This window comes from Saimiri boliviensis, chromosome 8 (assembly GCF_048565385.1).
Source record: "Saimiri boliviensis isolate mSaiBol1 chromosome 8, mSaiBol1.pri, whole genome shotgun sequence".
Lineage (NCBI taxonomy): Eukaryota > Metazoa > Chordata > Mammalia > Primates > Cebidae > Saimiri > Saimiri boliviensis.
In genome coordinates this window covers 14,014,569-14,029,432 of record NC_133456.1, presented here as the reverse complement: position 1 = coordinate 14,029,432, position 14,864 = coordinate 14,014,569, and the positions used below count along the sequence as shown (strand labels likewise).

General features: G+C 41.5%; 1 protein-coding gene across 2 annotated transcripts in view; it reads right to left on the bottom strand.

The window, feature by feature from the left end:
* SMARCC1 (SWI/SNF related BAF chromatin remodeling complex subunit C1) overlaps window positions 1-14,864 on the bottom strand; it is a 204,525-nt gene that overhangs the window by 120,625 nt on the left and 69,036 nt on the right. For both annotated transcript variants that reach the window (XR_012518724.1, XM_074403944.1), the window contains exons 8-10: window positions 12,415-12,490; window positions 8,081-8,206; window positions 2,159-2,280 (exon numbers count right to left, since the gene is read on the bottom strand). Coding sequence is in view for 1 of the 2 variants with exons in the window: in XM_074403944.1 (XP_074260045.1) it covers window positions 2,159-2,280; window positions 8,081-8,206; window positions 12,415-12,490 (324 nt within the window). In the remaining variant the exon portion in view is untranslated. The remainder of the gene's footprint in view (window positions 1-2,158; window positions 2,281-8,080; window positions 8,207-12,414; window positions 12,491-14,864) is intronic.

The following is a 14,864-nucleotide window of genomic DNA, read 5'->3' as shown; positions in this document are numbered from 1 at the left end:
TTGAGATCAGCCTGTCAACATGGCAAATTCCCATCTCTACTAAAAATACAAAAATTTACCAGACATGGTAGCAGGCACCTATAATCCCAGCTGCTCAGCAGGATGAAGCAGCAGAATTGCTTGAACCCGGAAAGTAGAAGCTGCAGTGAGCTGAGTGTGTGCTAGCACACTCCTGCCTAAGTAACAGAGCAAGACTTCGTCTAAAGTAAGTTTTAAAAATAAAAAAGGCAGGCTGGGCATAGTGGCTCACACCTGTAATCCCAGTACTTTGGGAGGCTGAGGCAGGCAGATTACCTGAGGTCAGGAATTCGAGACCAGCCTGGCCAACATGGTGAAACCTTGTCTCTAATAAAAATACATAAGGTCAGTGTGGTGGCTCACACCTGTAATCCCTGCACTTCGGGAGGCCGAGGTGGGAGATCACCTGAGGTCAGGAATTGGATACAAGCCTGTCCAACATGGAGAAACCCCGTCTTACTAAAAATACAAAACAATTAGCTGGGCATGGTGGCAGCTGCCTGTAATCCTAGCCACTGGGGAGGCTGAGGCAGGAGAATCCTTTGAACCTGCTAGGCAGAGTTTGCAGTAAGCTGAGATCACGCCACTGGACTCCAGTCTGGGTGACAGAGTGAGACTCCATCTCAAAAAAACAAAATAAAACAAAACAAAACAAAAAAAAAAAAAAAAAAAAAACTTAGCGAGGCATGGTGGCACCTGCCTATAATCCCAGCTACTTGGTAGGTTGGAGGCAGGGGAATTGCTTGAGCTGGGGCGACAGAGGTTGCAGTGAGCTGATATCATGCCACTGCAATCGAGCCTGGCTGCCAGAGCAAGACCTGGTCTCATAAAAAATGATAATAAAATTAACTTTACAAGGCAAACACTGAAAAGAAAATATTAGGTAACTTCCTCCAAATTACATCTAACCAGCCAATAAAATAAAAATAAAAGTTAACAGGCATTAAAAAATGCAAAATAGGCCGGGCACGGTGGCTCAAGCCTGTAATCCCAGCACTTTGGGAGGCCGAGGCGGGTGGATCACGAGGTCAAGAGATCGAGACCATCCTGGTCAATATGGTGAAACCCCGTCTCTACTAAAAATACAAAAAAGTAGCTGGGCATGGTGGCACATGCCTGTAATCCGAGCTACTCAGGAGGCTGAGGCAGGAGAATTGCCTGAACCCAGGAGGCGGAGGTTGCGGTGAGCCGAGATTGTGCCATTGCACTCCAGCCTGGGTAACAAGAGCGAAACTCTGTCTCAAAAAAAAAAAAAAAAAAAAAAAAAAAAGCAAAATATCCTACCAGTCAATTGTAGACACTATCACAAAAAGGATTTAAATTAGTGTAATAAAAGAACATCTGCTAAGGAAATATGACATATTCTCTCTCTAATTATAAGCAATCACATATGTGATCAAAGGTATGTATCATTTTGTTTTTGTGGCCCTTTTATCATCCAAATATCAGGAACTCCAAGTAGAATCCCTAAATACAGGACTAATTCTTCTGTATAAAAACTTCCGCCACGCAGGGTGGCTCAGGCCTGTAATCTCAGTACTTTGGGAGGCCAGGGCGAGTGGATCCCCCTGAGGTCAGTAGTTCCAGACCAGCCTGACCAACATGGGGAAACCTGTACTAAAAATACAAAATTAGTCAGGCATGGTGGTGCATGCCTGTTAATCCCAGCTACTCGGGAGGCTTAGGCAGGAGAATCACTTGAACCCAGGAGGCAGAGGTTGTAGAGATCGCACCATTACACTCCAGCTTGGGTGACAAGAGCAAAACTCCTTCTAAAAAAAATAAAAATAAAAAATAGGGTGGGGGTGGGGTTTGAGTAAAAAAAGAAAAAAGAACTTCCATTGCTCTTACACCAAAAATTCAGTCAAAACAGTATTAATTTGTAAAACTAATAAATGCCAGAGGGCTCAAAAAAAAGAAACCACTAGATTCTTTACCTTTAGGAATTACAAAGGATACAGGACAGCAATCCTTACACCTCACATAACATGATTCATACCAACAAGGAGAAATACCACAGAAATATTTCCTAACCTGAGGTGATCCACCTGTCTCGGCCTCCCAACGTGCTGGGATTACAGGTGTAAGCCACTGCGTCCAGCCTGTTTTAATACCCTTTGAATCATGTAATAGTTCTTACCCTTTCTTTCCACTCTTCTTCCGTGATTCTGTTGGTGTGGGAGGGGGAGGCGAAGGCGAATGTTTCCTCTTTCTAGCATTAGCTGATGCTTTTCTATCTCTTCTTTCTGGACTTCTGACTGGCTAGCAAGAAGTAAACGGAAATAAGTATCAACTATCTTTGCTAACTCCTCAATCTCTACAAATCCTTGACCAAATGTGAGTCTCCACACACAAAGACAACAGCATATCCTTAATTCAGAGCAAATGAAAAGAGTATCATTAATCATCAAGGAACACCAGTAATCAAAAGACTTTCCCTGACCTTTCAGGTGACCTGTATCATCAATGGAAATATCAGCCATCAGTTATTCAAACTATGCTACAGTTATTCAAACTATGTTTGAGGTGGGAAACACATTTCAATAGCTACTGGAAAAAATATGAAATTAAATATACTCTATTAAGCTAACAAAATACAAAGACAGGCCAAATGATCCTGTGAAAATGTAGAACTATAGAAATTAATCTTATTTAATCTTAAAATAAATAGAAAAGATAACTTTACGTCATAAGAGATGTTAAGTAAGACGGCAACATCATTTAAAAGTCAAATCGTAGGCTGGGTCCCATGGCTCATGCCAGTGATCCCAGCAGGGAGGCCGAGGCGGGAAGATCACTTGAAGCAAGAGTTCAAGATCAATCTGTCCAATACAAAGAAACTCCGTCTCTACTAAAAATACAAAAAATTAGTTGGGTATGGTGGCACATGCCTGTACTCCCAGCTACTCAGAAGGCTGAGACGAGAATCACTTGAACTTGGTAGGCAAAGGCTGCACTGAGCTGTGATCATGCCACTGTACTCCAGCCTGGGTGACAGAGCAAGACTCTGTCTAAAAGAAGGAAAAAAAGTCAACCTTTGTAATTAAAACTATCCCTGCTTGCAGATGATACAATTTTATAGACAAAAAATCCCAAACTAATTGATAAAACAACAACAAAAAAACTACTAAATCTAATGAACAAGTTCAGGAAAGATTCAAGACACAAGATCAACATACAAAAGTAAACCTGCAGACAGTTAACTACCAATTTAATAAACAGATGATCATAAAGAGAAAAAAAAACACCTTAAATGATCTAAAGTACTAGATTAGGTAAAAGCATTCAGAGATATAGGTAAATAATTTGAAATTAAAACATCAATTAGGCTGAGCATGGTGGCTCACACCTGTAATTCCAGCACTTTAGGAGGCCAAGGTGGTAGGGGAGGGTGGGGGGAGGGCTGCTTGAGCCCAGTTCAAGACCAACCTGGGAAAACATACTAAGATCTCCTTCCTATCTACAAAAACATACAAAAAAGGTTACCTGGGCATGGGGGTGCATGTGTGTAGCCCAACTACTCAGAAAACTGAGGTAGGAGGATACCTTGTGTTCAGGAGGTCAAGGTCACAGTGAGCTATGATCATACCACCGCACATCAGCCTAGGTGATAGAATGAGATTCTGTCTCACACCAAAACAAAAAAAATCCATCAATTATATAATAATTTTCTCTGTTTCCATCCTATTTCTTACAGCTGTTATTTTCATTCAGAAGCTCCATAGCATCAAACTGAGAACCTTAAATAACTTACGTGTATGTAATAGCACTTTGGAAAAAAAATCTAAAGGATACACACCTTTGAATGATACAGTAAAGCTGAAATTAAATGTTTTCCCTTTTTTTTGGAGACAGGGTCTCACTCTGACACCAAGGCTGGAGTGCAGAGGCGTGATCTCAGCTCACTGCAACCTCTGACTCCCAAGTTTAAGTAGTTGTCGCTCACTACAGCCTTAACCTCCTGGACCCAACTGATCCCCCTCACCTCAACCTCCCATGTAGCTGGGACTACAGGTGTGCACCACCACCATGCCCAGCTAAATTTTGTACTTTTTACAGAGACGGGGTCTTGCCACGTCGCCCAGGCTGGTCTCGGACTCCTGGGGTCAAGCAATCCATCTACCCTATCTTCCCAAAGTACTAGAATTACAGGCATGAGCCACCATGCCCAGCCCTATTAACAAATACCCATTTTTCTATTATCTCCTAAAAATACATGAATAAACTAAATCTGAACAGGAATGGGTACGAACAGCCCAGTTAAATAATGTAATGGAGAAACTGTAATATTCCTAATGACAGAAAAGCCTTGGATTAAAATACATTAAGAGAAAGCAAATATGTAAGTATATCTGCTGGGATACGTTAAAATAAGAGAATTTGAATTGTCATCAGCACCATAAGAAGGGGGTGGAAAAAAAATTTTTTTGAGGAGTCCAATTCCAATACAAACAGGAACCAACTACAAGTAAAAAACATATGACAAAGATTCAATTGTAAAACATTTTCCTTTTCTCTTATTATTTCTTTAATTTTTTTATCATTTGAAGAGACAAGGTCTTGCTACATTGCCCAGGCTGGTCTCAAACTTGTTGGCTCAAACAGTCCTCCCACCTGAGCCTCCAAAAGTGCTGGGATTACAGGTGTGAGCCATTGTGCCCAGCTATTTAATATATTTGTTTCCTAATATTTTTCCTAAAAATCGGCCAGGCGTGGTGGCTCATACCTGTAATCCCACCACTTTGGAAGGCCATGGCGGGTGGATCAACTAAGGTCAGAAGTTCAAGATCAGCCTGGCCAACATGGTGAAACCCCACCTCTACTGAAAATACAAAAATTAGCCAAGTGTGGTGGTATGCGCCTGTAATCCCAGCTTTTGGGGAGGCTGAGGCAGGAGAATCACCTGAATCCAGGAAGCAGAGATTGCATTCAGCCAAGATTGTTCCATTGCACTCCAACCTGGGCAACAGAGCAAGACTCCATCTCAAAAAATGTATATATATAATAATGTGAAAAACAGTAAAGTTTTCGTAGAAAAGTCACAGCACTGAAACAGATATGAAAGAATTGTACACTCTGTAAGTCAATGGTTCAAAGAATATCCATCTCAAAGCTTTTCCAAAAATAAAACAGGCTAGGAATGGTGGCTCAAGCCTGAAATCCCAGCACTATCAGAGGCCAAGGCAGGTGGATCACCTGAGGTCAGGAGTTCAAGACCAGCCTGGCCAACATGGTGAAACCCTGTCTCTATTAAAAATACAATAATTAGCCAGTGGTGGTGCATACCTGTATTTCCAACTACTGAGGAGGCTGAGGCAGGAGAATAGCTTGAACTCAGGAGGCGGAGACTGCAGTGAGCCAAGATTGTGCCACTACATTCCAGCCTGGGTGACAGAGTAAGACTCCATCTCAAAAAAACAGTAAACAATAAGGCCGGGCGCAATGGCTCAAGCCTATAATCCCAGCACTTTGGAAGGCCAAGGCGGGTGGATCACGAGGTCAAGAGATCGAGACCATCCTGGTCAACATGGTGAAACCCCGTCTCTACTAAAAAATACAAAAAATCAGCTAGGCATGGTGGCACATGCCTGTAATCCCAGCTACTCAGGAGGCTGAGACGGGAGAATTGCTTGAACCCAGGAGGCGGAGGTTGCGGTGAGCCAAGATCGTGCCATTGCACTCCAGCCTGGGTAACAAGAGCAAAAACTCCGTCTCAAAAAAAAAAAAAAAAAAAAAAAAGGTAAACAATAATACCCCAGGAAAAGGAACCACAAGTTTCTAAAGCTATCACAAACCCAACACTAACATGCCTTCTTCTCAGTGTCATCTTCTAGTGACACCTACCATACAAGTTGTGCCTTACAAGGAATCGTGGATAACTATCTAAGTGGTTGAACAACTTAAAGGATATAAAATGTAAAGTCGTCTACCCTCAGAAAGGCAGACTGAACTGTAACTCTTTTATTTTTTTCATTTTTGAAAATATTTTCTTCCTTTTTCTTTTTTCCTCAATTTGCTCTATGTATGAACTGAAACTCTTATGGTGTTTAAAGCCTGTACTTTACACTACTATCCATGCATTAACAAAATTATTTAAAAATATTAAACAGCCGTGCGCATTGGCTCACGCCTATAATCCCAGCACTTTGGGAGGCCGAGGTGGGTGGATCATGAGGTCAAGAGATCAAGACCATCCTGGTCAACATGGTGAAACCCCGTCTCTACTAAAAACACAAAAAATTAGCTGGGCATGGTGGTGCATGCCTGTAATCTCAGCTACTCAGGAGGCTGAGGCAGGAGAATTGCCTGAACCACCAGGAGGCAGAGGTTGCAGTGAGCCGAGATTGCGCCATTGCACTCCAGCCTGGGTAACGAGCAAATCTCCGTCTCACTACAAAAATAAATAAATAAATAAATAAAGTATTAAACAGTTGGGGAGAGATAGCATGGGGAGAAATGCCAGATATAGGTGAAGGGAAGGAAGGCAGCAAATCACGCTGCCATGTGTGTACCTATGCAACAATCTTGCATGTTCTTCACATGTACCCCAAAACCTAAAATGCAATAAAAATAAATAAAAAAGAAAAAAAGAAAAAGGAATGTGGAATGTCCTTCGAGCAAATGTTGAATGCATGTAGATTTCACTGTGGTCTTCTTCCTTTGAGAGTCAATCTCCTCCAGTTTATGCTAATTTTTAGTAACTTTCATGTGCATTAAACAATATTGTTTTTTTGTTTTTCTGTTTTTTTTTTTTTTTTTTTGAGATGGAGTTTCGCTCTTGTTACCCAGGCTGGAGTGCAATGGCGCGATCTCGGCTCACCGCAACCTCCGCCTCCTGGGCTCAGGCAATTCTCCTGCCTCAGCTCTTGAGTAGCTGGGATTACAGGCACGCGCCACCATGCCCAGCTAATTTTTTGTATTTTTAGTAGAGACGGGGTTTCACCGTGTTGACCAGGATGGTCTCGATCTCTCGACCTCGTGATCCACCCGCCTCGGCCTCCCAAAGTGCTGGGATTACAGGCTTAAGCCACCGCGCCCGGCTATTGTTTATTATTAAAAAAAAAAAAAAGAAGAAGAATATTAAACAGAAGCTGGACACCATGGCTCAGCCTGTAATCCCAGCATTTTGAGAGGCCAAGGCAAGAGGATTACGAGGTCAGGAGTTCAAGATCAGACTGGTCAAGATGGTAAAACCCCATCTAAACTAAAACTACAAAAATTAGCCAGGCGCAGTGGCAGGTACGTATAATCCCAGCTACTCAGACGGCTGAGGCAGTAGAGTAGCTTGAACCCAGGCGGCAGAGGTTGCAGTAAGCCGAAATTGTGCCACTGCACTCCAGCCTGGGTGACAGAGTGAGACTACATCTCAAAAAAATAAATAAAAATAAATAAATAATAATATTAAACAGGCCAGGCATGATGGCTCATGCTTGTAATCCCAGCACTTTGGAAGGCCGAGGCAGATGGATGGATGACCTGAGGTCAAGAGTTCAGGACCAGCCTGGCCAACATGGCAAAACCCTGTCTCTACTAAAAATACAAAAATTACCCAAGTGCGGTGGGAGGCGCCTATAATCCCAGCTACTCAGGAGGCTTGAGGCAGTGAGCCTCTTCAATCAGGAGGCGGAGTTTGCAGTGAGCCGACACTGTGCCACTGCATTGCAGCCCGGATGACAGAGCAAGACTTTGTCTCAAAAAATATATAAACATATTAAACAAAATGAGTTTTCCACAGGAAAACCAACAGCTATATTAAATTCTACTGTGATTATATTACATTTCAGATATAGTGGGCAAAATCAGCAGTACCACTACCCTTCTGCATGGGGTACTTTAAATCTTAACAACCTTTTGAGATTTTCATACTCCTTTTTGGGAGGATACCAGCTTCTAAAATACCTGTTACAGCCACTTAGGAATTCTGACATGACAGCACATCAGCCATCAGACAGATGTCAAAGTTTATAAGTGATTTGTATGTGACGGTTTATTGATGAAGGTTGGATAAGATTTAGGCCAAGAAGGAAGACTTAATGGTGAGAAACAGTGCGGAAGAAAATACCTCTTCATTCTTTGCTGAAATCCGCTGACGAAAACTCACAGGCTTCCTATTTTCATCCACCTCATAATCCTCCTCATTCATCCATTCATTGAAAATATCAGTGTCCAAAATCCATTTCACATGAACCTAAAACCATATCAAAGCATGAATACCTACATAAATAATAAAATCACTCAAGGTTTTAAAGTATTGAAAAAGAAACAAGCTGATTATTTTCAAAGCCTCAAATGCATAAAACACATTAATAATGTAATACTACTAATGATATGTGAATCGTAATTTATTCATCTCGATTTTTATTCCACATCTTTTATCAGGTAAAGAGGACAAAAAAGCAACACTAATTTATATTAGACTTAGATTTTGATAGCAAAGCTCCTCAAATTTGTTTTTCTTAATCATTTCATCCTTATGTTCATCAAAATCACTGATTAAAAACATTCAACAGCACAGAGTCAAAATCAGTCACTGCTCTAGGCACAAAGGATGTCTCTAAGTTTATCAACAACACTCTTTTTTTTTTTTTTTTGAGACGGAGTTTCGCTCTTGTTACCCAGGCTGGAGTGCAATGGCGCGATCTCAGCTCACCGCAACCTCCGCCTCCTGGGCTCAGGCAATTCTCCTGCCTCAGCCTCCTAAGTAGCTGGGATTACAGGCACGCGCCACCACACCCAGCTAGTTTTTTGTATTTTTAGTAGAGACGGGGTTTCACCATGTTGACCAGGATGGTCTCGATCTCTCGACCTCGTGATCCACCCGCCTCAGCCTCCCAAAGTGCTGGGATTACAGGCTTGAGCCACCGCGCCCGGCTCAACAACACTCTTAAGTTTTGATGAAAGAGCAACTTTGCAGAGGCCTATTACCTGTCCCAATAAGTACACATGGTGCTTACTGAGATCTTTCAGGGATAGCCAAGGCTGAGGTAGAAATGGAAAAGTGAGAGTCAGATGGTGGGTTCTTCCCAGTCCTTTAGATGGCCACCTCCCTTGTTTTATTTCATGTTTCTGAGTAAGAATTAGTAAAATGAAAGGCTGTCCGGATGTTGTACAACTGTAGATATATATATACATATACATAAGATACTTAAACCACAGGCCTAACCTATGTAACATCCAACAATATTTCTCAATGGGGACATAACTGGAATTTGACACTAGACAATTCTTCCCTGTACAAAAAAACTCAAGTCACAGTGGGGTTTCAGTTGCTGTAGCGTTGGTTGAAATGAACATGAACATGCCCAGTCAGGAACAGATTACAAAAGAACTATAAGCCTTCCCAGAACACCGTAAAAACTAGATACACTGTGGCAATGACTAGAAAACAGTATAAACTTCCTAGTAATTTGTCAATCTAAACTCCCTGTTTTGTTTTTGAAAGAGCTACTAGACTGGTTATTTCGGATATACCTTTCATGTACCTTGAGTTAAAAATGATATGCATTTGACTACACACCTCCTCTCCCTTGAAAACTACAGTTACACAGTAATATACACAAACACAAAATTAACAGCCTGTCAAAGACAAATAAGGCCTCCAATAATGTAAGCTGAAAAGACTCCTAAATGGACAAATTATGAGAAGAGTGTACAAAGGACTGAGAAGCCTTAAGCTAATTAGAAAAAGAAAATAGGGCTGTGCTAAACAAAAGGGTAAATTAACTAAGTGACAGCTCAGAAAATAAATGTCAGAATGTTTTCCAAAGTGTGAGAAACGTGTTTATATTGCTTTTTTTTTTTAAAAAAAAAAAAAAAAAAAAAAGAGCTGAATATTCATACTGAACATCCTTTAACTATTTGAGAACTCCTTGAAAGAAATCTCCTGAGAAAGCATGTTAGAAGGGTATATGATAGCTAACAACTGTTTGTGTTGGGCATTATGATGAACCCCTTACACGTATAATCCTATTTAACCCTCCTAAGCACAGTGAAATAATGCAGGTATTATACTCTCTGGCTTTCCAAATCAGAAAATTGGGGCAAACAGTTTTAGTATGCTGACCAGTTACACCCCTAATGAGGGGCAAAACTTGAATTTGCACTAAGTTCTGCCTGAGCTCTCCAACTCCCTTCTCTATTATCTGAAAAAAAATCTTCATGTCAAAATAATACAAAAGTCTGTGTCCTTGGGTAAAACCACTTAACTTCTGGAGCCTAGTTTCCTTCCTAATAATGTGATAGCACAGAAAGCTCTCCCATCATTCCCAGGCTTAAATTTCTGATACTATTAATCTACTGGGAAATACACGTCTAAAAATCCTTCAGTAGTACTTCAAAACATTACATGGCTCATGGGTCATACAGTTTACTCCTTTACTATTATAGCATAATTTCAACACTTAATTCCTAAAATAGTTAAAAATAGAAAAATCTGGAAGAAGGTTACGGAGTAGTGCTTTGTTTTGTTCTACTCTTGCAACTTTTTAAATTTTTTTTTTTTTGTTTTGAGATAGGGTCTTAATTTGTTACGAAGGCTGGAGTGAAGTCGTGCAATCATGGCTCACTACAGCCTCAACCTCCTCAGCTCAAGCAATTCTCTTGCCTCAACCTTCCAAGTGTGTAATCAGGACTATAGGGCACGTGACATTATGCTTGGATAATATTTTCTTTTGGTAGCTCCAGCCTCCCTTGTTTTGTTTCCACATCAGCTGGGCTGATGTGGAAATAATTTAAAGTTCAAGGAGCATGGTGGCTCACGCCTGTAATCCCAGCACTTTGGGAGACCAAGGAGGGTGGATCACGAGGTCAAGAGATCGAGACCATCCTGGTCAACATGGTGAAACCCCGTCTCTACTAAAAATACAAAACTTAGCTGGGCATGGTGGCGCACGCCTGTAGTCCCAGCTACTTGGGAAGCTGAGGCAGGAGAATCACTTGAACCCAGGAGGCGGAGGTTGCGGTGAGCCGACATTGTGCCATTGCACTCCAGCCTTGGCAACAAGAACAAAACTCCGTCTCCCCCAAAAAAAAAAAAAAAAATTATTTCCACATCAAAAGTTGATTAACAAGTCAATGTACAGACTCTTACTATATTATGGTAGAAATGATTAATAAAGTAAGTCTGTATAATTCTAAAAGTCACACAGGCACTGCTTCTAAGCTTCCCAAATAAGATCATCAGTGATGTTCGACTCCACTCTTCATGCTCCCCTTTAACAAACAATCTGAACTGGCTTTGGATTCTCCTCAAACATCACTGCAGATATTTCATCTAAGACCTAGATAATAAAGTCTTCATGGCCGTGCATATCTCGTAAATGGATAACAGGAAAGGGAAACCAATATTCTGTATCTCCTTAGAAAGACTGCCGTAGAGAACAGCTAAGAAGAGCTATTAGATTATTATTATTATTATTTTTTTTTTTTGAGATGGAGTTTCACTACTATTACCCACACTGGAGTGCAATGGCACGATCTCGGCTCACCGCAACCTCTGCCTCCTGGGTTTAAGCGATTCTCTTGCCTCAGCCTCCTGAGTAGCTGGGACTACAGGCGCGCACCACCATGCCCAGCTAATTTTTGTATTTTTAGTAGAGATGGGGTTTCACCTTGTTGACCGGGATGTTCTCGATCTCTTGACCTCGTGATCCACCCACTTCGGCCTCCCACAGTGCTGGGATTATAGGCGTGAGCCACCATGCCCGGCCAGCTATTAGATTATTATAAAAATTTTTTGGCCGGGCGCGGTGGCTCAAGCCTGTAATCCCAGCACTTTGGGAGGCCGAGGTGGGTGGATCACGAGGTCAAGAGATCGAGACCATCCCGGTCAACATGGTGAAACCCCGTCTCTACTAAAAATACAAGAAATCAGCTGGGCATGGTGGCGCATGCCTGTAATCCCAGCTACTCAGGAGGCTGAGGTAGGAGAATTGCCTGAACCCAGGAGGCGGAGGGTGCAGTGAGCCGAGATCGCGCCATTGCACTCCAGCCTGGGTAACAAGAGCGAAACTCCGTCTCAATAAAAAAAAAAAAAAAAAAAAATTTTGGTGGGGCACAGTGGCTCACACCTGTAATCCTAGCACTTTGGGAGGCCAAGGCAGAGGCAGATGAATCACCTGAGGTTAGAGGTTCAAGATTACCCTGACTAACCCAGTGAAACCGCATCTCTACTAAAAATACAAAAATAAGCCAGACATGGTGGCACACATCTTTAGTCCTAGCTATTTGGGAGGCTAATGCAAGAGAATTGCTTGAACCTGGGAGACAGAAATTGCAGTAAGCCAAGATCGCACCACTGTACTCCAGCCTGGGTAACAGACTGAGACTCTGTCTCAAGGAGGAAAAAAAAAAGGATTATTAAAAGATCCTTTTTTTTTTTTTTTTTAAATCATTTACCTTCCATGGCTTTTCTGGAATTGGTGGATCTTCAATTTCCGCATCAACATCATTACTATGGACCCAAGTGTCATAGCTATAAAGAAATTGAAAAGAGAAAAACAAATTAGAGTCAAAGGTAATTCAAGAAAGACTTTTACAAAAAGTGAGAACATATATTAAAAATACTACTAAAATCACAGCATGGTCAACACGGTGAAACCTCATCTCTACCAAAAAATACAAAAATTAGCCAGGCATGGTAGGACATGCCTGTAGTCCTCTCTACCCAGGAAGCTGAGGTGGAAGAATCACTTGAAGCTGGGAGGCAGAGGTTGCAGTGAGCTGAGATCATCCCACTGCACTTTAGTCTTGGCAACAGGGTGGGACCCTATCGCAAAACGAAACAAAACAAAAAAACTAAAATAAATACTACTAAAATCTATTAATAACAACTTATCAGACATTTTTGCCCTTACTATTCTGCCAAGAAAACTCTGTAGAAGTCACCAGTAACCTTCATATTGCTAACCCTGAAGTTCAAGACTAAGACCAAAGAATTTGAAACAACTGCCTGCTCTTTCCTCCAAGCACTGCCCTCACTTGGCTACCAAGAAAGTACTATCACCTGATATTCCGTATCTTCACCAGCCTCTCTTCAGTTTCCATGACAGTATCTGGTCTTTGGCCCAAATGTCTTCAACCTGCAAAAGCTCCCAGGTTCAGGTTTTGGAAAAATCCTTTTCCCTTGCTAATTTCATTCATTCCTATGACTTCAAATATACACTGACAACTTCAAATTTTATAGCAACACTCTTCTAAGTATACTGAACTCATAAATCCAACAGACAATTTCATATCTCCTTGTGTAGAATGTCTAAGAAGGATCCAAACCTAAAACTCAAAGCTTAAATTGAAGTGCTACCCTGGCCCCAGCAATGTACTCTAGCCAATCATCTAAATTTCAGTAAATGACAACTTTATCTTTCCAGCTGTTCAGGCCAAAATCCTTGGAAATAGCCTTGACTACATTCTCAAGCACAGCCTGAAATCAAACCACCTGCAAATGTGACCAGCTCTAACTTCAAAGTATGTCAAGAATCTACCTAATTCTTACCCCTCCACTCTGCTCACTGGTTTTCCTGCTTCTTCCATTGGTCTCTTGGTCTCTCAAGAGTTAATTTTTCATACAGTAACCATAGTGATCTTTTTGAAAACTAAGTCAGTCCACATCACTCCACTGATCCAGATCCAATCCTTCTAACAGCTCTCACCCAATCAAAGTGAAAGTCAAAAGCCTAAAACAATGACTTGCCATGGCTTCAAGATCTGATTATGTGACAGGGACTCTGACCACATCTTCTCTCTTCTCTCCTTACTCATGTTATATTTGAGCCATACAGGCTTTGGTGACATTATTCCACATGCACCACTAAGCCTGCATGCACTCTACACGGACTGCTCCCTCACTACCTAGATATCCACTTTACTTACATCTGTTTGCTCAAAGAGCCTCTTTATCAACAAGCTCTAACTTACGATATACATCAGGCCACCTACTCCAACACAATCATAAAACAAACATAAAATTATTTACCAAAATGAAACATTGTGAATATCACTATATTGACCAGTAAACTATGAAACAAATGACATCTAAATGAAATAAAAGTATGATGACAAGTATCTGCTTCCATTTAGTTACTATTCAGAAGTCAGTTCAAAAGCATATGGAATCTGGCAGGGAACAGTGGCTCACACCTGTAATTCGAACACCTTAGGAGGCTGAGGGAGTTGATCACCTGAGGTCAGGAATTCGAGATCAGCCTGGACAACATGGCAAAATTGTGTCTCTACTAAAAAAATACAAGGGGCCGGGCGCAGTAGCTCAAGCCTGCAATCCCAACACTTTGGGAGGCCAAAGCTGGTGGATCATGAGGTCTGGAGATCAAAACAAACCTGGCTAAAACGGTACAACCCCATCTCTACTAAAAATACAAATCAATAGCTGAGCATGGTGGTGGGTGCCTGTAATCCCAACTATTCGGGAGGCTGAGGCAGGAGAATCGTTCAAACCCAGGAGGCGGAGGTTGCAGTGAGCCAAGATGGTGCCACTGCAATCCAGCCTGGGCGACAGAGCACAGAGCAAGACTGTCTCCAAAAAAAAATAAAAGAAATACAAAAATTAGTTGGACATGGCTGTGCGCATCTTTAATCTCAGTTACTCCAGAGGCAGAGACAGGAGAATTGCTTGCACCCAGGAGGCAGACGTTGCAGTGAGTGGAGATCATGCCACTGCACTCTAGCCTGGGCTACAGAGCAAGACTCAGTCTCAAAAAAAAATGCAATTAAAAAAAAAAAAAAAGAAAGAAAAATTGGAAAGTCGTGAAAAAGAAAAAAACTCTTACAATAGTTCCATTACCCAAAGAAAATCACAGTTACTATAGATGTAATTCTAATATTTTTGTTTA